General features: G+C 54.4%; 2 protein-coding genes across 2 annotated transcripts in view; one reads left to right on the top strand and one right to left on the bottom strand.

The window, feature by feature from the left end:
* The window catches only part of Ccdc155 (coiled-coil domain containing 155), a 22,219-nt gene extending 5,125 nt beyond the window's left edge, over positions 1-17,094 (top strand). The window contains 18 exon segments of the mRNA XM_028789027.1: positions 2,962-3,066; positions 3,416-3,602; positions 3,973-4,037; positions 5,367-5,433; positions 5,628-5,789; positions 6,175-6,292; positions 6,534-6,584; positions 10,722-10,799; positions 11,067-11,123; positions 11,307-11,366; positions 11,788-11,852; positions 11,989-12,076; positions 12,404-12,526; positions 14,151-14,221; positions 15,516-15,555; positions 16,591-16,655; positions 16,736-16,852; positions 16,953-17,094. Coding sequence (XP_028644860.1) covers positions 2,962-3,066; positions 3,416-3,602; positions 3,973-4,037; positions 5,367-5,433; positions 5,628-5,789; positions 6,175-6,292; positions 6,534-6,584; positions 10,722-10,799; positions 11,067-11,123; positions 11,307-11,366; positions 11,788-11,852; positions 11,989-12,076; positions 12,404-12,526; positions 14,151-14,221; positions 15,516-15,555; positions 16,591-16,655; positions 16,736-16,852; positions 16,953-17,094 — 1,661 coding nt within the window.
* A 1,934-nt stretch (positions 17,095-19,028) lies between these two features.
* On the bottom strand, positions 19,029-19,847 carry Pth2 (parathyroid hormone 2). The gene is made up of 3 exons (XM_028788802.1): positions 19,654-19,847; positions 19,439-19,569; positions 19,029-19,269 (listed from the first exon to the last, which is right to left on the bottom strand). The coding sequence occupies exons 2-3, from the start codon at positions 19,564-19,566 to the stop codon at positions 19,095-19,097; spliced, it is 303 nt and encodes a 100-aa protein (XP_028644635.1). The 5' UTR covers positions 19,567-19,569; positions 19,654-19,847; the 3' UTR covers positions 19,029-19,094.
* Between the last annotated feature and the right edge of the window lie 404 nt (positions 19,848-20,251).

Here is a 20,251-nt window from a genome sequence, read left to right as displayed (position 1 = left end):
GAGAGAGAGAGAGAGAGAGAGAGAGAGAGAGAGAGAGAGAGAGAGAGAGAGAATATATATAATATCTGGCAAAGGGGTCACACCTGTAGGAACTGAAGGGTCTGAGGCAATAAGAAAGTTCAAGGCCAAATCAATTAGGTGATATAAATGGTATATTAACTGATTTTATTTAACTTTACTCATATACAAAGTCTGTTTTCTGTGTTAAGCCTCACGGAAACATGCCGAGTTATTCTCATGCTTATACACATCCTTGAGAACTAGTATGTGCCTTACACTAACAGAAGGCTCTGTTCCAGCTTGGCCTGCTTAAGTGCAGGAGGAGCACGTGCAGCCAGCCTCTGCACACTGGTGCTGCTACCCCAGAGCAGTGCCAGTTTTGCTGTGGGCAGACAAGTGGGTGTGGGAGCCAGCACTTGTCAGCTTTCGAAGGAAGGTACTGGCTCACTGACTCCTATAGGCCAGCCTCTATCCCTATGCCCTTCACTCCTGTTTTCTTCTCTGCTTATCTCTGTCTCTGGCCTATCTCAGCAACTCTTTTCCCCATGCATCTCTCTCCTTCCTTCACTCTCCTGGTTTCTCTGTCTCCATCTCCTGAGGATGTGCTAACAGGGAGGGCCAGTCTGATGGGGGTAGGAAGTTCCAGCCTCTGTATAGGCAGTTACAGGGTGTCCACAGGTGGGCCTGCAGCTCTGCTCAAGGCTGAGATCTGCACCCCAATCTCTGGGGTAACTTCTGCAAATAGGAGGGGTTTATAGGCAAGACAGAGACACCAGCATGCCAATGAGGCTGGCTGGCTTGGGAAATGACTGGCATCTAATCCTCGCCTGCACCAGCAGAGGGCGAGCGGCTACCAGTAACTGTGACCATGGCCAGGTCAACTTCTGAGACTGCAGACTGAAAAGGAAGAACACACCCACAGGGGATAGCCAAGGCTGAAAGATGAGGATGCCAAAGAAGAGAGAATGCGCTTGGAACAGAATAACAAGATTAAGATAGAGTAGGGGGATGGGGGAGAAAAAGGACAGAAGGACACAGGACAGAGGCTGGACATGTGAGAGAGGCTGGACATGTGAGAGAGGCTGGGGGAAAACGGGCAAGGGTCCCGAAAGAAAAGTAGAGCAGGGCAGCGGTCATGCACACCTTTAAGCCCAGCGCTCAGAGGCAGAGGCAGGTGAATCTCTAAATTCAAGGCCAGCCTGGTCTACAGGGTGAGTTCCAGGACAGCCAGGGCTACACAAAGAAAACCTGTCCTAAAAACTGCAAAAAAAAAAAAAAAGAAGAAGAAGAAGGAGGAGGAGGAGGAGGAGGAAGGAAGGAAGAAAGAAGGGAAGGAACGGTGTCTTCCTTCAAGACCTTGGGAAGGGACTGTGTACCAGTGCCCTTACTGGGCCACAGCACAGAGCCCTCCTCTCTAACATGGGGGATGGGGAGTAGCAGCCCAGCTGAAGTCTACCTCCCCTAACTAACCTGCCCTAATGCCCTCCCATGGGAGCCAAAAAGGGTCCAAGTCAGACTGGGGCAGAGCATCCTGCAAGTGTCAGCGTGAAAAAGAGGACTCTGTGCTAGAAGGCGACTATGCTGCTTCTGCTGCCTGTGTGCCTCAGACTCCTCATCTGTAGGAACAGCAGCTGCCGTGGCTCTGACGCTCCATAAGGGCCTGTAGTCACTCGAAGAGACCCACCCCATCCCATCCCGTCCATTTCCTCCCCAGGAGGGAGGGAGCTGTCCTAGAGGATACTCCTGTGGCTCAGAGGTTGAGTCTGAGCTTGCTGGGGTGTGTAGGGGGAGGACAGGACAGGTGTCTCACTCTAGTCCCAGCTCAGACTCTAACCCTGCAGCCATGTGCAGTGGGTACTCATCTAAGCGGGCCAGGCTATGAGACGTAGGAAACCACCCTTGGCTTCAAGAAGCTCTGTTTATTGAGTGCCTGCTGCATTCATGCACTATGAATATAGCTGCAGGCCAACAGACCCTAGAAGACAGAAGTGTAGGCAGACACACACAGTGGATCTGAGCCAGGGGAGAGCTGCCCTACCAATACACACAGGCCATACACATACACACACGGACACACACATACACACACTCCATGCGTGCATATGTACATATATGCACATACATACTCATGTGCACACATATTGCACGTACACACACCCTGAACACATGACACAATCACTACTGCACACACACACACACACACACACACACACACGCAGGCACTCACATCTTTATATATGCAGATGGAACAACCCTCTCCGCCCTCTTGAGGGGGATTTTACTGGCACAGAAACAGACCTCCAAAGAAGAGGCTTGCCACAGGCGGGCTGTGGAGCTGCTGACTCAGGGGAGGCTGGCAAGAGGCTCAGCTCCTAAGCAGCCCCCTGCCACCCCTGCTTCCACAACCCATCCTTCCTCTTTATCTCCATGCTGACCCTGGAGCCAGCTCCTCTGGCTCTGATGACGCCATGCTGAGGATGTGGAGAGGAGAGGCTTGGTCCCTGGGGCAACTGGGAGAAGGGCTGCATCGGGTGGGATCGATGTAGGCTGCCCACGCCTTATTGGATTGTTCCTGGCTCCTCGGCCACCTTCATCCTGGCTCCTCCCTGCTTTCCTCAAGCCTGGGGCCCCCCCCCCCCCCCCCCCGTCCATAACGGAGGCTGGAGAAGGGGGGAGGTGAGGGTCATCTCAGAGCTCACTAATGGCTCCAGAGTCCCTTGGCTACAAAGTGTTAGACAGACAGCAGGGGGCACTCCCTGGCCTGAGGGATGGGACCCACTTGAGAGCAGTGACTCAAAAACCCTCATGTTGCCACCTTACTGGAAGCCTCCTGCTGTCCTTTACCGGTCCCCACCGTACAGCTCTTAGTAAAATTTCCCCCAACTCAGCAGAGCCCAGGCGTTAGGGGCCAGCCAGCTCCTGGTGTCTCCTCATTCAGGGTGGATCCTCTTTTCTCTACAGTGTACCTCTGGGAGAAGCCTGAGGAAGCAAATTCAGGGCCACCGCTCAGCCTAGAGGAACAAATCCTCAACTCCACATTTGAAGCCTGTGACCCTCACAAGACAGGTGGGGGTTGGGGATCCACAGGGAGGGCTAGGCTTGGACCCTCCTTAGGGGTCTTTCAGGAACAGGATAATGACATGCGTAAAGGGATGGGTAGGGAGGGCTTGGGCCCCTGGTCTGTAGTTAGCCTTAGGCCTGGTTACAGCAGTGGCTGTGCCCTGGCTCATGCTCTTTGGTCTACCCTGAGATGGACCAGAAAACTTGACTCATGGGAGGGACTTGCCCCAGGTGTCTCTGCATGCCGTAGGGCAGGTGTGTCATCAACCTGCTGATGACAGACACAGTTCTTAAGCTGTGGCCTGTCCCACTGGTCATTGCCCAGTCCAGTCCTCCCCATAATGCTCTGTCCCAGGTACTGTGACTGTGGCCCACCTCCTGGCCTACCTGGAGGCTGTGACAGGACAGGGACCTCAGGATGTGCGCCTCCAAACACTGGCCCAAAGCTTGGACCCTTATGGGGAGGGTGCTGGAGCCACTGTGGAACTGGACACCTTTCTGGTGGTCATGCGGGACTGGATTGCTGCCTGTCAGCTGCAGGGGTGAGTCCCTACACCACCAGCCTCCCACCTAGGAAGTCTTCAGGTCTACTCTGCAGTCAATACTAGTTAGGCCCAGGCACCCCGTGTGGTTGGCTTGGGGCTAAGGAGAGACCTGTGAAAAGACAAGGAGGGCTAAACTGTCTGAGGACTGGATGCCTTGGATGCTGGTGCAGGGGTGGAGTAGAAGCAGTAGGGCTGACCATAGGAAGGGCTGCCCTTCACAGCCCAGGCCTGCCATCTGGCCTCACCCTTACCATAGAGCCCCTCCCTCCCTACAGCCCTCCCCTCCTCCATCACCCCCACACCCCTGCAGACACAGGTTGTGGCTGTGGTGGCTGCTGGGGACCTGAGCCTCTTGCCTTTGATACAGGGGATTAGAGCGGGCAGAGGAGACCGCCTTCGGGGGAGCCCTGGCTTCTCCACACCTGCCATCTGGTGAGATTATTTATAGAAGGCGCTGGGTGGCAGGGGTCAGCAGGGGTCAGCAGGGCCTTCTCATCTACTCGCTCCACACAGCAAGGGCTAAAGAGATCTGGGGCCTCTGTTCAGCCTGCAGCTGTGGTGGCTTTCTGGTGCCTTTGGGACAGTCCCCTTATCCTGGACTTTGGGGTCAGGTTTTCCATCCCTTCCTCCCAGCTCCAGCCCTAGTGTGGAGCCTGAGGAGACTGCAGCCTCCTTGCTGTCTAGCTGAGGGCCCTGGGGCACCTACACTATTGAAATCTTCACTTGGCCCAGGGCAGTCTTGGCCTGCCAGGCTCCCCTCCTGCCCCACCACACACACCTCTCACACCTGCTTCCCTTTCCATGAGCGCAGACATGTGTCCCAGCTGTGTCCCAGCCCTATACTGGGAACCCACGCCTCAGCGGTACACAGCTAAAAAGTGACTTTACAGAACCCAGACTGCAGCTCTCTTGGCATTCTCTTTTCTGTTTGTTAGTTTTTTGGGGGTTTTGTTTGGTTGGTTTTGGAGTTGTTTGTTTGGTTGGTTTTGAGACAGGGTCTTTCTATATAGCCCTGGGTGTCCTGGAACTCACTATGTAAACTAGGATACCCTTGAACTCACAGAGATCACCCTGTCTCTGCCTTACTACTACTAGGATTAAAGACATGCTCCACCACACCCAGCTCTTGGCATTCTCTTGAATCTTGAAGCTTCTTCGGTCTTGGGGACCAGGGAGGGCTGTGAGTGGCAGGGGTGTAGGTCACATAGAGAGAATAGAGGCTGAGGCAGAGGCTGGGGAGCTCCCCAGGAGAGAGAGTAAGGAGGGTGAGGTTGGGTGTGGTAGAACTGAGTGAAACCTGCTGAACTCCAATAGATGACAGGCTGGTAGTGAGGAGGGCCTGAGGAGGAAAGCTGGGAACAGGAGAGGAGTGGGTTTCGGAAGTGGAGGCGTCCCTCGAGGCTAGTTCAGAAGACCTGGCTGATCTCCAGGCAGGTGTGAGCAAGCAGCCTGTATAATAAGAGTAACTCAGCTCAGGGAACCCCAGAGCTACACAGAGTCCAGGACATTCCCAGGGTCCTTGGACACCCCAACATTTAAAGTTACCAGAAACTCCAATTTCCTTTCGTTCGTTTGTTTGTTTTGTTTTGTTTTTCGAGACAGGGTCTCTCTGTGTAGCCCTGTCTGTCCTGGAACTCACTCTGTAGACCAGGCTGTCCTCGAACTCAGAAATCCGCCTGCCTCTGCCTCCCAGGTGCAGGAATTAAAGGCGTGCGCCACCACCGCCCGGCTTCTAATTTCCTTTCATCTGTCTCTTTCCAGCATGTGCAGAAGCTGAGGAGCCAGCCAACTTAGAGAGCTTTGGAGGAGAAGACCCCAGGCCTGAGGGGTGCCTGTCCTCCCCACCCCAACCCCACTCTATTTTCTCCAGCCTCTCTGGGGTGTGGGAGAGGGGAGCCTTGGACTTTCCTTCTGATCTGTCCTCAGAGGAGTATTTTCTGGCTACCAGCACCGGCTCCACCTAGAAAGCTGTGGGGAGGGGGAGTAGGAGTGTGTTGGTGACCAGGCCCTTGCTGTCCTTAGGCCTGCCACAGCTGAGCTGCTGAGCAGCCTGGAGGACCTTGAGCTAAGCAACAGGAGGCTTGCTGGTGAGAACGCCAAGCTTCAGCGCAGTGTGGAGACTGCTGAGGAGGGCTCCGCACGCCTAGGAGAGGAGATTGCAGCCCTGCGAAAGCAGCTGCGAAGGTCAGGACCTGTGCCTTCCTCATTGACCCCACCCTGGGCTGTCAGGGAGCCTGGGCCCTAGGTACCCTAGGTACAGGCAGGTAGTCTACCACCTAGCCCTGTCTTCCATCTCCCTGTCTGGGGCTTGTCTCCTAGCCTTTTGGCTTCAGTCTGACTGCTTCATTCCAGTTTTTGCTCTCTTTCTCCATACCCCACCCTGTTTTATTCTTTGCTGTATGATCACATGCTCCCTTCCTCAGGTGAACAGTATTGCCACCCAACACTCACTCCAGTCCCTTTGTGTGCCCCTTGGCCTACCACATGTCTTGTTCCAGTCTCCCCTCAATCTGGGATATTTTGCTCTGCTTCTCTGCCTTCCTCCTCTTATGTCTGTGCCACCTCTCAGTACCCAGCAGGCCCTGCAGGTGGCCAAGGCTTTGGATGAGGAGCTAGAGGACCTGAAGACTCTGGCCAAGAGCCTGGAGGAGCAGAATCGCAGTCTGATGGCCCAGGCCCGGCATACAGTGAGTGCTGGCAGGGCGCATCTGGCTACAGAGAAAGGACAGGTGAAGGGACAGAGGTCACCTGAGTTCCAGGTCCCGCTCACCCACACGCCTCCAAGATGGCAGGAGTTGTGCCTCCACCCTACCCGCACCCTCACAGCCTGGCTCTTTAGTAATACAGGTCCTGACTGCGTTCCTGGAACAGGGAGGGTACTGGCACTGGGACCTGAACTGATTCTGTTCTCTCTCTGGGGTGGGCCAGGAGAAGGAGCAGCAGCACCTGGTGGCTGAGGTAGAGACGCTGCAGGAGGAGGTGAGTGGAGCCCCACCCACCTTCAAAGGTTCCTACCCCTATCCTGCAGACCAAAGGGGCCCAGTACCCCACGTACTGTGGCAGTCCCCGGGGTGGGGGTCCTGGGGAGACCCTGGCCAGTTCTTCCTATGTCTGCATCATGGTGCCCTGACCATCAGGGGAGCAATCCAGTGGCCTTACCTCATGGGGCAACGTGAAGTTTAAATTAGAAAATACTTAGAAAGTTTCTAACTCAAGGTAGGATATATAGGGTATGCACAGTAAAATTCAACAAGCTAGTGTTGTGTTCCACGCCTGTCATCCCAGTATTTGGGAGTTTTAAGCAGGAGGATTTTGAATTCAAGGCTAGTCTCTGCTATGTAACTAGACTGTCTAGAGAAAAAAAATGTCAGGTGCCTTTGTCTATATCACTGTGTTGTTGATGGGTTTGATCTCTGACGATGCAAATGAAACTGCGAAAGCTTATAAAACAATGTTTTAAACATAGGCATTGAAGTCGCTCACCCCCATGGGCATGATAGGCCTCCTCCAGGGATGCGAGTCTTCCTTCATTTCTAAACTTTTGTTTCTGTTTTTCATCTTGGTGGTGCTGGAGATGGAGTGCTGGGCCTTGAGCATGCAGGCAGTCTGCCACCAGGCCTGGGGTTCTCCAGGAGCCAGGAGGAGCCTGCATGGTCTGCTTGTGGAAAGGGTGAAGTGAGGGTGTTTACCTGAGAGCCAATCCTACAACCTCAGACCTACCTAAGTCCCAGTTCACTCTGGATTGTTGTCCATATTGAAATTCATCAAATGTTAAATAATATCACCTCCGTCCCTCTTCCCCCAAGGTGGCAGATTCCTGGGGGCTCGCATCTCAGGCTGCATTGCCCTCACTTCTGGGTGAGCTGGGAGGGAAGCACACTCACAAGGTCCATCCCCTTTGCCAGCCAGGGCTGGGGCCTTCAGTTCTTCAGCTTACAGTTCTCTGCCTCCTGGACCCCAGCTACTGTCCTGAGTCTCTGTCCTTGTCCCCACTGGACATTTTTCTGAAACTCTTAAGTTTTCTTCTTCACTGTTCTATGGCTCCTTGTGAACTGTTGTTCTCCTCCAGGACAATGGAAACGCCTTGAAAGCTGCATTCAGTCACGGTATCTTCCAGAATATTTTTTTTGTTTTGTTTTGGTTTTTTTGTTGTTGTTTTTTTGAGACAGGGTTTCTCAGTGTAGTTCTGGCTGTCCTGGAACTCACTCTGTAGACCAGGCTGGCCACGAACTCAGAAATCCACCTGCCTCTGCCTCCCAGGTGCTGGGATTAAAGGCCACCACCACCCAGCCAGAATATTTTTTAAAATAATTTATTTTATGTCTATGAATGTTTTGCTTGTATAAATGTCTGTGTACCATGTGAGTGCCTAGTGCCTTCACAGAGCAGAAGAGGGTGTGGGATTCCTGGAGCAGATGGCTGTGAGCCACCATCTGGATGCTGGGAATTGAACCTGGGTTCTCTGGAAGAGCAGTCAGTGCTCTTAACCACTGAGCCATCTTTCCAGCCCCTGGCTTCTTTTCTTAAGAGTGGATATGCTGAGAATGGATCCCAGAGTCTCGCATGTATTAGGTAAGCAACACTGAGCCACATCCCCAGCCCCAGTGTAACAGGGTCTCACTCTATAGTACAGGATGGCTTTGAACTCACCCAGGTAAGGTCTGAGACTGCAGGTAAATTCCTTTCCCCGTCCCTACCAGCTTTTTTTCCTGCTTGTGGACTCATAGTCACAGATGGCTCAAGGCAAGGTGCATGCGCGCATGTGTGTGCACACATACACAGACACTCACACATACCTGCCCCTCTGTGAACAGCCACCTCACAATATCATTGGCTAGGGAGAATCCCTTAGCCATGGCTGCAAGGGAGCCTAAGAGGACGTCTCACCTTCAGCCTGGAGCCAGATAGGAGGGGTTGGGACAGCTGTTTCTATAGCAGACAGGTTTTCTTGTCGCTGCCCACAGGGCATGCCATGCAGACAGCAGGAGTCGGCTGTGTGAACTGGCCGCCTGCACCCCTGCCTCCTACCCCAGGCCCTGTGCCCTGCAGCAGGGCTTCTAGGCATGCTAGTCCAAGCATAGATGGCTAGAGCTATTCTGGGCCCCTTGCTGACCTGCTGCAGCTACCCACTGAGATCTAGAAATTGAGATCTCAGGTTACACCACATGGCCTGCTGGAGTAACGGGATACTCAGTCTCCAAAAGTCTGGCCGCTGGCCGAATCCCATGGACCTACAGCCGGTGCTTCTGCAGGAGGCTGCATGGTGCTGAGATGGCTTTTGGGTCCCACCAGGTGGACAGGTGTTGACACAGCACTCCCAGCTGTCCTTCCTCTGCCCTTCACCCAGCAGCCCAAGCTGCTGAGGTGAGTCACGCACTTATGACCTGGAGTAGGGACGAGGCTGCATACCAGAGCTAACTGGCCTCAGCTCCTGGGCTCTGGAGGAGGATGTGGCTTGCCAGACTTCAGGTGCCTGGAACCTTGGACTTTGAATCTTCAGATTCATTTGCTTGCTTGCTTGTTTGTTTGTTTGTTTAAGACAGGGCTTCTCTGTATAGAAGCCCTCTCTCTCTCTGTAGACCAGGCTGGCCTCAAACTCAGAGATCCACCTGCCTCTGCCTTCTGAATGCTGGGATTAAAGGCATGTGCCCAACTTTCTTTTTGTTTTTTAAGACAAGGTCTTGTTATGTAGCCCAGGCTGCCCTGGTACTCAAAGTTATCCTCCTGCCTCAGCTTCCCTGGTGCTGAGATGGCAGCTGGATTCCCTCCCACCCAGCTTTGGGCCATTGTCTTCTTAGGTTGCTCTGGACAGCTGTTGTGGATGTCTTTTCCTGACCTCACTGCCTCCCCTTGGGAGGTTCAGCCCAGGAACCACCTCCTTACTAAGCCCAGTGGCTGTTCCACCACCCAGCCTGAGCCTCCTCAGTGAGCCTTGGGCTTAGCATAATCTGTGTCTCCCTTGTTCCACTTCTGTACACCTTGTGCCTACAGTGCTGCCACTTCTCATATGGCTTTTGTCACCCAGAGTTCCATCTGGCCCCCTAGAGGCTGAGTGTTAGAGGTGGGACTGGGCATCACACAGGTGGCAGTGTGCTATGGACAGTGCAGGCCCTTGGGTCTACCTGTCTGCTTCAGTGGGGGACGGGCAGACATTGTAAAGTCACTACAAGGGTCCACGTCTGGGGGCATATGTCTGCCACAGGCCAACACCCTAGGTGGAAAACAAGAAGTCTGGTTGATTTTGTTGCCAATTCTGGAATTATGTTTTACGAAAGGAAACAAGCTGTCATAAGTAGGGCAACACTGGGGTTGCTCCAGGCTAAATGGGAGATTTGCTTTAAAATGACTGAGTTAGACAAGAAAGCAAAAGATACAGGGAAAGAAGGAACCAAAGTATAGTTATTACGGCTGAGGCTGAGGTGTGACGGCCCGCTCCTGTGTGTTCTGGGCTCTCTGTACTTTAGTTCTGTATGTTAGGAAGCATGAGTTTCTTTAAGTTAAATCTCTCTCTCTCTCTCTCTCTCTCTCTCTCTCTCTCTCTCTCTCCCTCTCCCTCTCTCTTTCTCTCAAGACAGGGTTTCTCTGTGTAGCTCTGGCTGTCCTGGAACTCACTCTGTAGACCAGGCTGGCCTCAAACTCAGAAATCTGCCTGCCTCTGCCTCCCAAGTGCTGGGATTAAAGGCGTGCCCCACCACCACCCAGCTAAATGTTCATCTCTAACATTTATATCCGGTGCATTCAAGGTGCTGCTAGCTCTAATGCTGTAATCATTCACACTCACTGGCCTGTGCTAGCATGAGCAAGAGCTGTGTGACCTGGAACAAATTACTCAGCCCCTCTGTGCCTGAATTGCCTTTATCTTTAAAAATGGGAAAAGAAATGGAGTCACACATGCAAAGTACTTAGAAGTTATTATTCACTCACTTAACTCACAGGGACCTCATAAAATCCAGTCATTACCTTATCAGTGAGGAAAACACCTATGGAGGAATTGCAGCTAAGGTCCCCCCGCAGGGTGGTAGAAGAATTGAAGGGCTAACCGGGGAGCACCCATGGCAGTGAATGGCAGCTGTCAGCTCACACTGCTGATTGGTGAGCACACTGTCCTCCCTCCAGAATGGGAAGCTGCTAGCGGAGAGAGATGGAGTGAAGAGGCGGAGTGAGGAGTTGACCACAGAGAAAGATGCTCTGAAGGTGCGGCATTTGTCTAGGGCCCAAGGACTGCTCACCTCCCTGAGCCCAAGTCAGCACTGGAGCTGCTGAGAACAGGCTCTTGCGTCAGAATCCACATGCCGAAGGGCTCCCCGGGCACTTCAGCTGGAGTCCCCTTCAGAACAGCTGACACCCACGGATGTCACTGGTGGCTGAGGGAAGACCTGGGCAGGGATGGTGGGGGAGGGGGTATGCAGTAGGGGCCGAGGGGAGGCCAGCAAAGAGGTGGACAGGCTCTTTCCTTGGCAGCGGCAGCTCTGTGAGTGCGAACGACTCATTTGCCAGCATGAAGCAGTCCTCTCAGAGGTGAGGGACGGGCAGGGGTGGGGTGCACACCTGCCCTTAGCATGCCTTCATAGCCCCTGCCTTGTGTGGCAGGAGCCCACCCAGGTCACAGTGTGGCCTGCAGAGTCCAGGCTGTCCCAGCTCACCCTTCAGCAGCCTCATGTCTTGGGGGACTGAGCCCTGGCTTTGCGTTCCCTACCCCAGCGGACCCGCCATGCAGAGAGTCTGGCCCAGACCTTGGAGGAGTACAGAGCTACCACCCAGGTAGTCCCAGTGCCCATGGCGCCTCTTCTCATCTTTATGGGTTCTTTGCAGCTGTGGCTTTCCTCCCTGCTAAGCCACTGCATCTCTCTGCCCCTTCCTTCCTCACTGCAAACCTGCCCTCTACTAGTTCTGTTTTCTGTGGAAATTTTCCCACAGCACTCACCTCTCCGGGAGCAGCTGTCTACCCCTAAGCCAAGTCTGTCTAGCTGGGTGGCTCCTTTGTGTGTTTTCTGTGAATCTGCCCACCTTAGGAGAGTCCCTTCTGCCTTTGTGATGTTCCTGGCTGTCCCTTGTGCTCTGGGCTTCTGGGCTCTCTTAGCCTTTGAACTTTTTGCCACTGCTTTTCACCCTGGTCATTGGTAGTATGTGTCAGAAAGACGCGGTCTGTGGAGTCCACGAGGTCCTGCTCTGCTTCTTGCAGGAACTGAGGCAGGAGATCTCAAACCTGGAGGAGCAGCTGAGTCAGAGCCAGGAAGCCCCAGAGAAGTGAGTGGGTGTTCAGGAGGGAATGAGGATGCGTGGGCAGTCACCAGGGAGGGCGTCTAGTGGACAGGGGCAGGAGAGGGCTGGGCCACAGGGCAAAGACTGTTCCAAAAGCTAGGCTTCCCCTCTGTGTGGCCAGGCTGCTGGAAGGGGCTGAGGCAGGAAGAGTAGGGTGGATCATGGCCCTGCCCCCATCACTGGACTTGGAGATCCAAGCTATCCGGCAGGTAGGTAGGCTCTGCTACCATGGAAACTCTCCATGTGTCCCTGTGCAGACCCTCCTCCGTCTGGCCAGCGCAATACCTCCTCATCACCTGCCCTTCTCCAGCTTGCTGTGCCTGAGCCCCAGCCCTGAAAACTCCCTCAGGCCATGTTCCTTAACATTATCTCTCACCAGTCTGTGGTCCCATCACCAATTTCCTCTATACCTGTTCCATACCTTTCCACCTATCTTCTCGTCCCAGCCCCACACCCTGTACCCTTTCACCTCTGTCCTGCCTAGGCCCCCACTTCTCCCTGGCCCTCCCAGGTTCACGTACAGCTTTTGCTTTCAGGAGCAGAATGCAGCCAGTGCTGGCCTGTCCAGTCCTCTGTGTGGAGTGTGGCAGTGGGAAGAGGCTGAGACTGAGCCACAGGAGGAGGCTGAGTTTCCCTCTGAGGACCCTGCTAGACAACAGGTATGCAGAGAGAGGCTCTGAGCCACAGGAGTCCACTACCATCTCTGCCCCTTTGCTGGGTCACCCACTCAGTGAGCTTACAGAGATACAGGCTGGGGGTCCAACCCTAGCCAATAGAACACACCCCTGCCCACGAGGGACAGGCAAACTCAAGCTGCCCCATAGAAAAACCTGTCAGGATGTGTTTATTTATGATCGTACATACTGTGAAGAACATGAGGTGTCTTTTAAAAAGCTGCATGGTGATGGTGGCGCACGCCTTTAATCCCAGCACTGGGGAGGCAGAGGCAGGCGGATCTCTGAGACCAGCCTGCTCTACAGAGCGAGTTCCAGGAGAGCCAAGGATACATAGAGAAAACTTGTCTTTAAAAAATAATAATAAAATGAAAGGAAGAAAAAAGAGGCAGGCTTAGCACTAAAATGAGTCTAAGCTGCACAGAGGTTCTGTCTCAAAGAACGAGGGGTCTTTCTACCCAAGGTCTGTATACTGTGATAGGCCTGTTGCACTGAGCAGAAGCCCCTGTGTACTCCTGACCTGGCCCTGTACACAGGTAAGTCACCCAAGACAAGTGAACCCCAAATGGGTCAGCCAGTTTAGGTGGCAGTTGGCCTGGGATGGAGAGGGATGTCTGCTCCAGGTTGGGGACAGTAGAAGGAAAGTGACCTGAAGATGCTTGGGAACATAAAGCCACAGAGTGGTCTTAGGATGCTACAGTGACTTGGATGAGAAGGTGACCCAGCAAAGAGTCTGTCTCCGGCTGTGAATGAGGACGGGCAGGGACAGGGCAGGAGGGCAGTGCCGAGAAGGAAGGTGGGGAAGAGGTTAAGTTTATAGGTGAGGTGACATCTTGTAAGACATCCAGGGCCTCTCAAAGTACCTAGGTACACAAGCCTGGAGGTCACCAATCTTTAGGGATGGAGAGTGGTGAATCACACGGCAACTCTAGAACTAGGAATGTTGAAGCAAGAGGCTTGCCATGAGTTTGATGCTAGACTGAGCTACAGAGTTAGACTCTAGCTCAGAGAGAGGGGAGGAGGGAGGAAGGAGGGGGGGAAAGAAAAGAAGAGAAGAGAAAAGAAGGAGGGGCAAAGCGGCCACACAGCTATGCCCCAGCTCCCAGGAAGTAGAAGCAGGATAGGCGTTCGAGGCCACCCTTATCCCCTGGAGCACAATAAGCTCATGCCAGCTTGGGCTACAAGACTCTCAGAACAAAATAACAATGACAGAGTGTCAGGTTAGTGGAGTTGGTAGCTAAGGTCACTGACACAAAGGAAACATCTCTGGAGAATGGGCCCTGCATCCAGAGACACACTCCCCCCAGAAGGAAGAAGGAAGAAAATACTGAGCCCCCTCTTGACACAGGCTAGTGGATGGGGACATCCTGGGGACATCAATCTCTAGTCCCGAGAAAGAGTTAGGTAGAATCATCAGTGCCCATGGCATATCTGGCTTTCCATGGGTACTGAGAGGGAGCCCATGGAAAATTTAGAAGCTAGTATCCCTGAGGGCCCTCTACATCAGTCTGGACCTCAGGTAGGGGGTACCTTGCTGGAGCTGGGTCAGAAGCCCAGAGACAGTTTCTGGTTTAAAGAGTCCAGGAGACCAAATCTTGATGTTCCGCAGACAGACTTCCAGAGACAGCCAGTGCATGCTCCAGAAGGAAGCAGAACTCCATGCTTGAGGTAAGGAGCAGGGTAACAGTCTTTCTTCTGCCACAGTGATGTAGTTCTGGCTGGCAGAAGATAAAGATGGTGGCACCCTGCAAGAGTCACATCCCCCTCCTCCATCCAGTCTGTGGCTGCCTCAGAACCCTGGACCTGCCCTCAGTACATCCTGACACCCTGGTAATTCCAAAAAGGGGTGAGCACATGGAGGCACCCCAAGGACCAGGCTGGATTTACTGTTGTCACCCTTCAGGAGCCAGAGGTGCTGGAAAAATACTGATGGGGGCCTTGAGGGTTCCCAGCCACGGAAGACCCTGCAGGTTCCAGAACCAGTCTTGGGCACCAAAAAGGGGGCTGTCATGAGCCTCCATGGATCCTGGGAGTCCATCTCTGTGACTGATGGGGGTGTATTTTGAGGTCTTACTCAGGCTTTGAGTAAGAATGGAAAGTGCTGGGTGTCTGGTCACAGCGTCTTCAGCTTCCTGTGGTGCTCCCCTCCTCCAGACTCCTGCTGCCACAGCTAATGAGGCCCCTACACAACCTCTAATTGGACTTGTCTGGGCAGAGCTGAGATTGGGCTGTCTCAGGGTTCTGATCAGTGTGACCTCCTCCTACGTCATCAGGATGGAGGGAAGGGACTTACAGCCCCTGGGTAGGACTGCTACCAACACATTTTCAGGGTGGCAAATGCTGGAGCCCAAGATGGGGCTGGGGCCTGACTGAAAAAGGTTGGGGACTCAACACCCCTCCAACCCACATGAGTATTTCAGGGGATCCCATAGCAGTGTGTAGTGAGACCGAGCTGGGAGCAGCTGTGTGCCTGAGCCTGCTGGCTTGATGGCAGCTACAAGGTTAGATCCCTGATCCTCAGTGAGGCCAATCAGCCTCTGAAGCTTGATACTAGCCTCAAAGCTGTGTCCCTGAATCATAGACTTAAGGGTGTGGGGGTGGCACTGATACACCCAGAAAAATGATTTGGACATGGGAGGGCCCAAATAGTAAGGTTCCAGGGTTGGGAGAGGGGAGCTGGATACCCAGTTTCTAACAAGACCCAAAAGACCAAGGCTGAGAAAAGACACAGTACCAGTACCCTCAAACCTCCAGGGTTCACACATCCTGGAGTGTCTGGTTTGGGGGCAAAGCAGGAGCCTTGGTTCTACCTAGGGTTCAGCTGGAAGGAGACAACTAGGAATGTCTAGTTCGGGGGCTTCTGAGCCTTTTGGGGGGTCACAAACTCCAAAATTTGCTTTTTAAAAAAATTCTGAGAATGGGAAAAGAAGTATGGAGGCATGGTGTCCAGTCACTTTGTCTGCTGTAGGTTGAGAAGACGGGAAGAGGAGGAAGAAGAGGAGAGCTGGGTCCTGGTACGCAAACCCTAGAACCTGTCCTATCCCCAGAAACTGAGGAACTAATCCCAGCTCTGCCCTCCAGCTTGAACTCCTCAGGAACAGACAGAAAAATCATTTGGTCAGGAGATAACAAGGCCCTCACTGCAGCTAATGAGAGGCAGGGGTTGGGAGGAGGCTGAAGATAGCTGGCAGCTGGAATATTCCCTGGAGACCCCAGCTACATATAGACAGGCTGCAGTTTCCACAGTCTGAGCCTGCGGTCTCACGGATGTAACCCCAATTGCATCACAGACTCCCCCCACACACTCACCCAACAAGGAACTTGTGGGCTCAAAGATCTGGCCATACTGCTTGGGTCTGGACTACCACATCCTTCTCTGTGGCAGGACAGGTAGAGGTCTCAGCTCCTGTCAAGGTAAAGGAAGTGATAGGTGAGGCCAGGGTTTGCTAAGGAATGGAGCACAGGTGCTGGAGTCCTCACCTGCCCTGTCACACTCAGGCCCTTCATTGAGGAAGCCCAGCCCTTCTCTGTTCTTAGTTCAGGACCAGGCAGAGTGGGCAAGACCTAGCAGTTGGGAGTGGCATGCTAGATGGCTTATCACTCACTGCTGGTTATTGTATTTGGAGCAAATGTGGGCATCGGAAGACCTTGATTGTCAGACAGGTGGCCCTTCCAGAGAAACAGGAGGAGGGGCGACAGGCTGGCAGAACCTTCAGGAATTGGCTGGCACTGGGAGACAGACCTCTTATCCACAGCATGTGAGACCAGCATAGGGACACAGACCTGTAAACCAATGCCCTGGGGGCTAGAAACTTACAGGATCAGGTGGGAGGAGGGGGAGAAGTGCTGACTGAGAAGCTCTCACCCGTAACTACCGAGTAGGTACTGTTCTTGGCCTGCCCACTTTCCCCAGTCACTGCCTCACCCAGTAAGTGGAAGGCTATAGTCATCCCTTACCAGGGATACATGGCCTCCTGTGCAGTCTGCATCCAGGACGCTAAGGACTGCAAATTCAGTGACTGGATGTGTTCTGTCCTTTCTCCACCTAGGCTGACCCCTCCAGCCTTCTGGGAACCCCTCACCATAAACTCGCCCCAGGAAACTCTCCTGAGAGGTATAGAGACACTTGGGAACTGGATAGGGACTCAGGACAGACCAAGCCTGGTAGTAATGTCTTTCCCTTCTGCCTTCCAGTTGCCACGTTGTGCCAGAGATGCAGCAAGCCCTCATGCCTGTGTCGAGAGAGCTAGTACCAGTTGAGCGGTCACAGACCCAGCACTGTCTATGTCCCCAGCACTCCCCAGGGATCAGGTGTGCCCTTTAAATGTCCCCAGATTCAGGTGGGGGTGCCACGAGTTTGTGAGACCAATCTTCCTGGGGCCACCTTCAGCCTCTCCTGCCTCCCCTCCAGAATCAGCCAGCACCCACTGGTCCCCACACCCATCTTGGGCCTGCTGCTGCTGCTGCTGCTCTCCATCCTGCTGCTCAGCCAGTCCCCGCCACCCACCTGGCCGCACCTGCAGCTCTACTACCTCCAGCCGCCGCCAGTGTGAGGCCCCCTTCCCAGCAGACAGCCCACCCCCTTCCACCACTGGACCTGTTGCTGTCACTGACTCCGTCAGCATGGGACCCACATCCCTAAGTTGTGTTATGTGACCATGGCCTCTCCCGGCTCTCTCCTGTTTCTTAACAATAGCAGCTCACGCAGTAACGACTTCAGCACGGGATGATTGCCTCACCAAACAAGTTCAGGGGAGGAGGGCAACTGGGCCTCAGCTGAGTCAAGAGGGGACCCAAGGTCCCTAGGCTTTCTCCATCCTTCTCTCCTGCTTTGGAGGCTGGTATTGTAGCATCATCACAGTGCAGGGCTGGGGAGAGCTTGCTGTCCCTGAGTTGGGTCTTTGTGGTAAACCAGGCAGGCCCCTCTGCTCTGTGAGCACACAGCCCCGTCAGAGTGGGTTTGAGCAGGCAAGCTAGAGGCTTCTCTGACAGCTCCTCAGTGGCAACTTCATGAAACACAGGGCTAAGCACGACCACTGGCTGGCAGCCTCTGAGCTCTGGGATTGCCAGATTGCTCTGAATGGGGTCTCTAGGTCATAAGCACTCCAAGCCAGGATCTTGTTGCACCCTTGGCTTCACTTAGAGTTTTCCCTCGTTAACACTGGCTCCATGGTTTACAATGCCAGGAGCCTCTTCCAACCTTTGGACCAAGGTGGCTGCAGCCTGAGAACACACACACACACCTGCACACGCGTGTGCACACAATATTATCTGGGGCTGCAGCTGAAGCTGTTAACTTTCCAAGGCGCCACCAGCGTTCAGTTCTGAGAGGTGGTGTAGTTTAGTTTGTATATGGTAGGCAGGGGGAGGGTATTAAAGGCTGAAGAGTCGATCAGCCATACAGCTCGGCCATGGGAAGGAGAGTCAGGAAAGGCAGGCTGGCAGCCAGGGCGGGCTCTGAGAAAGATGCAGAGGTCAGCCTGGGGCCCCAGCCCAAAAGCTGTTCCCAGTGCCCAGGACGGGGGTGAGAAGGGCAGGTCCAGACACTCGAGAACAAGACTCAGGCCATGTGTGGAGCGGCGGATGGAACTAGGTCTGAGCAGATCCTTATGCGGAAGGACAGGCCAGAGCTGGCCGACAGTGGAAGGGGCTGCTGGAGGAGGGTGGTAGTCCGAAAAGGGCCCTGCGGAGGAAGGGTCTGGAGAAAGCTCTTTGGCCGCACCCTAAGCTCTAAGGTGGTCTGAAAGCTGGAGACAGCCGTCAAAACTCGGGATTTCGAGTCCTGAAGTATCGCCTAGCGGAAGCCGGGATTCCTGTGGGCGCCGCCTGCTAACTGCTTCTGCGCGTAGACCAAGCAAGAGCAGCAAGTGGAAACTCCGCCCCCACAGCATAAAAGCCAATGAAAACTCGGTCCGCCTCCAGAAAATGCAAATTTTGGAGGGCGGTCTCCTCGACCCCACCCTCCTCTGCAGACCAATCAGGGCGCGGTCCGCTTGCTCCGCGGGCTCGCCGAATGGGCAGGTGTCGGTGGGGACCGGGCCTCCGGGAGCTGCGGGCTGTGATTAGTCGCCTTCTCCCGCACCTGCAGTGGCCCAGCTCGGGATTGCTGGAGACCTCCTTTTGCCGAGGAACAGTAGGCCCAAAAAGGTTATGAATCCAACCCAGCAGAGTGGTGACGGTTGCCTTTAATCCTAGCTCTTGGGAGGCAGAGGCAGGCGAAGCTCTTGAGTTCAAGGTCAGCCTGGTCTACAGAGTGAGTGCCAGAGAAACCCTGTCTCGGAAAATACCCCCCCCCCACCATCACCACAAAAAAAAAAAAAAAAAAAAAACCGGACCAAAACAGAGCTGGATCAGGGACCCCTCGACTGTAACGAAAGGGATAACGGAGCGGCGAGGAAATCCGGAAAGGACAGAGGCTCGAGACAGACAACCCAAGAGGGAACTCGGAGAAGGCGGAGACTAGCGAGGACGCGGAGGGTCCCTCCCCACACACCCATAAGAGAGCGGCGCAGCAAGGAGGCGCAGTCGCAGTGCGACAGGCTCTTTATTAGGCTCAGGGCGCGTCCAGTAGCAACAGTTTCTGCATGTAAGAGTCCAGCCAGCGGCGGCGCTCCAGGGCGGCCAGCAGGCGCGCGCGCTCCCGAAAGGCCGCGTCGTCAGCTAGCGCCAGGCTGCGCCGAGACAGGGGAGTACCCAAGTCCACCCAGGCACGGCCGGGGGCGCGGAGGCTGCGGGAAGAGAGATGCGGTGATTGCGAACTAGGCCCCACAGGCCACCGCGGGGCCCCACTGCAGTCTGACGCTAAGCACCCTTGCCCTCCAACCCCCGCTCGCGGTATCTCGCTTTCCCTTGCGGGTGTCTCCTCCCTTCCTTGGATGTCCGGGACCTCACACCTACCTGAACACACCAGCGAGGGGCAGGGCAACACCTGAGGCAGGGCCAGTGCCCCAGGGCACAAGCAGTAGCAGCAGCAAAAGCAGCAGCAGCCGCTCTCGGGGACTCCTGGACATCTGGCAGGTCTCCATCACCTGTGAACACAGGGGACAGGATCTCAATGTCACCCTCCCGCCCAGAAGCCTAGGGCCCACGCTCCAACCCCGCCACCAGCCTACCGTGCAGATCTTGGGCAGCTATGCTCACTCCCCTTTTATATACCCTCACAGCCCCCGCGGCGGCAGTGACGCAGGCCGGGCTGGGGGCGCGGGGTCACTCCACCCCACGCTCATTAGGAGCCGCCAGCGGTAATGAGAAGCCTGCTGGGGCCCTGCACTGCCGTGGCCAACACCAACTAATTGGGACCCAGAGCCAGTACTGAAAAGGGAGGTGGGGGGAGACAGACAGAGAGGTGGACACAAGGGGTGTGTCAGAGGGATAAAAATAGAGACTGGAGAGGGGGACCATCAGAGCACAAGTTGAGGACGCAGAGAGGCAGGGAAAAGAGCAAAGGGATACAAGGGAGAAAGACAGGGAAGAAATAACCTCCAGACAGAAGAGCAAAGACAAGATGCCTAGGAAGGGAGAAAGCATGTAGGAAGAGAGAAAGGCTGAGAAGAGAGAATGTGGAAAGAACAGGCAGGCCCATCAAGAGAGCCAAGGAGAAGACAGAGGAGGTGGTAGTGTGCAAACAGGTGAAGTCACCTCCATGAAATGGGACACAGGAGGCCCTGGGCTTCCACTGGGACGAGTCTTTCCCCTCTACAAGGGACACAG

This window comes from Grammomys surdaster, unplaced genomic scaffold (genome assembly GCF_004785775.1).
Source record: "Grammomys surdaster isolate TR1022 unplaced genomic scaffold, NIH_TR_1.0 125769, whole genome shotgun sequence".
In the NCBI taxonomy this organism is placed as follows: domain Eukaryota; kingdom Metazoa; phylum Chordata; class Mammalia; order Rodentia; family Muridae; genus Grammomys; species Grammomys surdaster.
Note: the sequence above shows the minus strand (reverse complement) of the source record. Positions and strands in the feature narration are given on the sequence as shown.

Excerpts from the sequence above, each read along its gene's own strand:
- Pth2 (XM_028788802.1), bottom strand. The coding sequence starts at position 19,566 with ATGGAGACCTGCCAGATGTCCAGGAGTCCCCGAGAGCGGCTGCTGCTG. Across the intron at positions 19,270-19,438 it reads CCCCTCGCTGGTGTGTTCAG|CCTCCGCGCCCCCGGCCGTG; the intron begins GTAGGTGTGAGG and ends CTCTTCCCGCAG.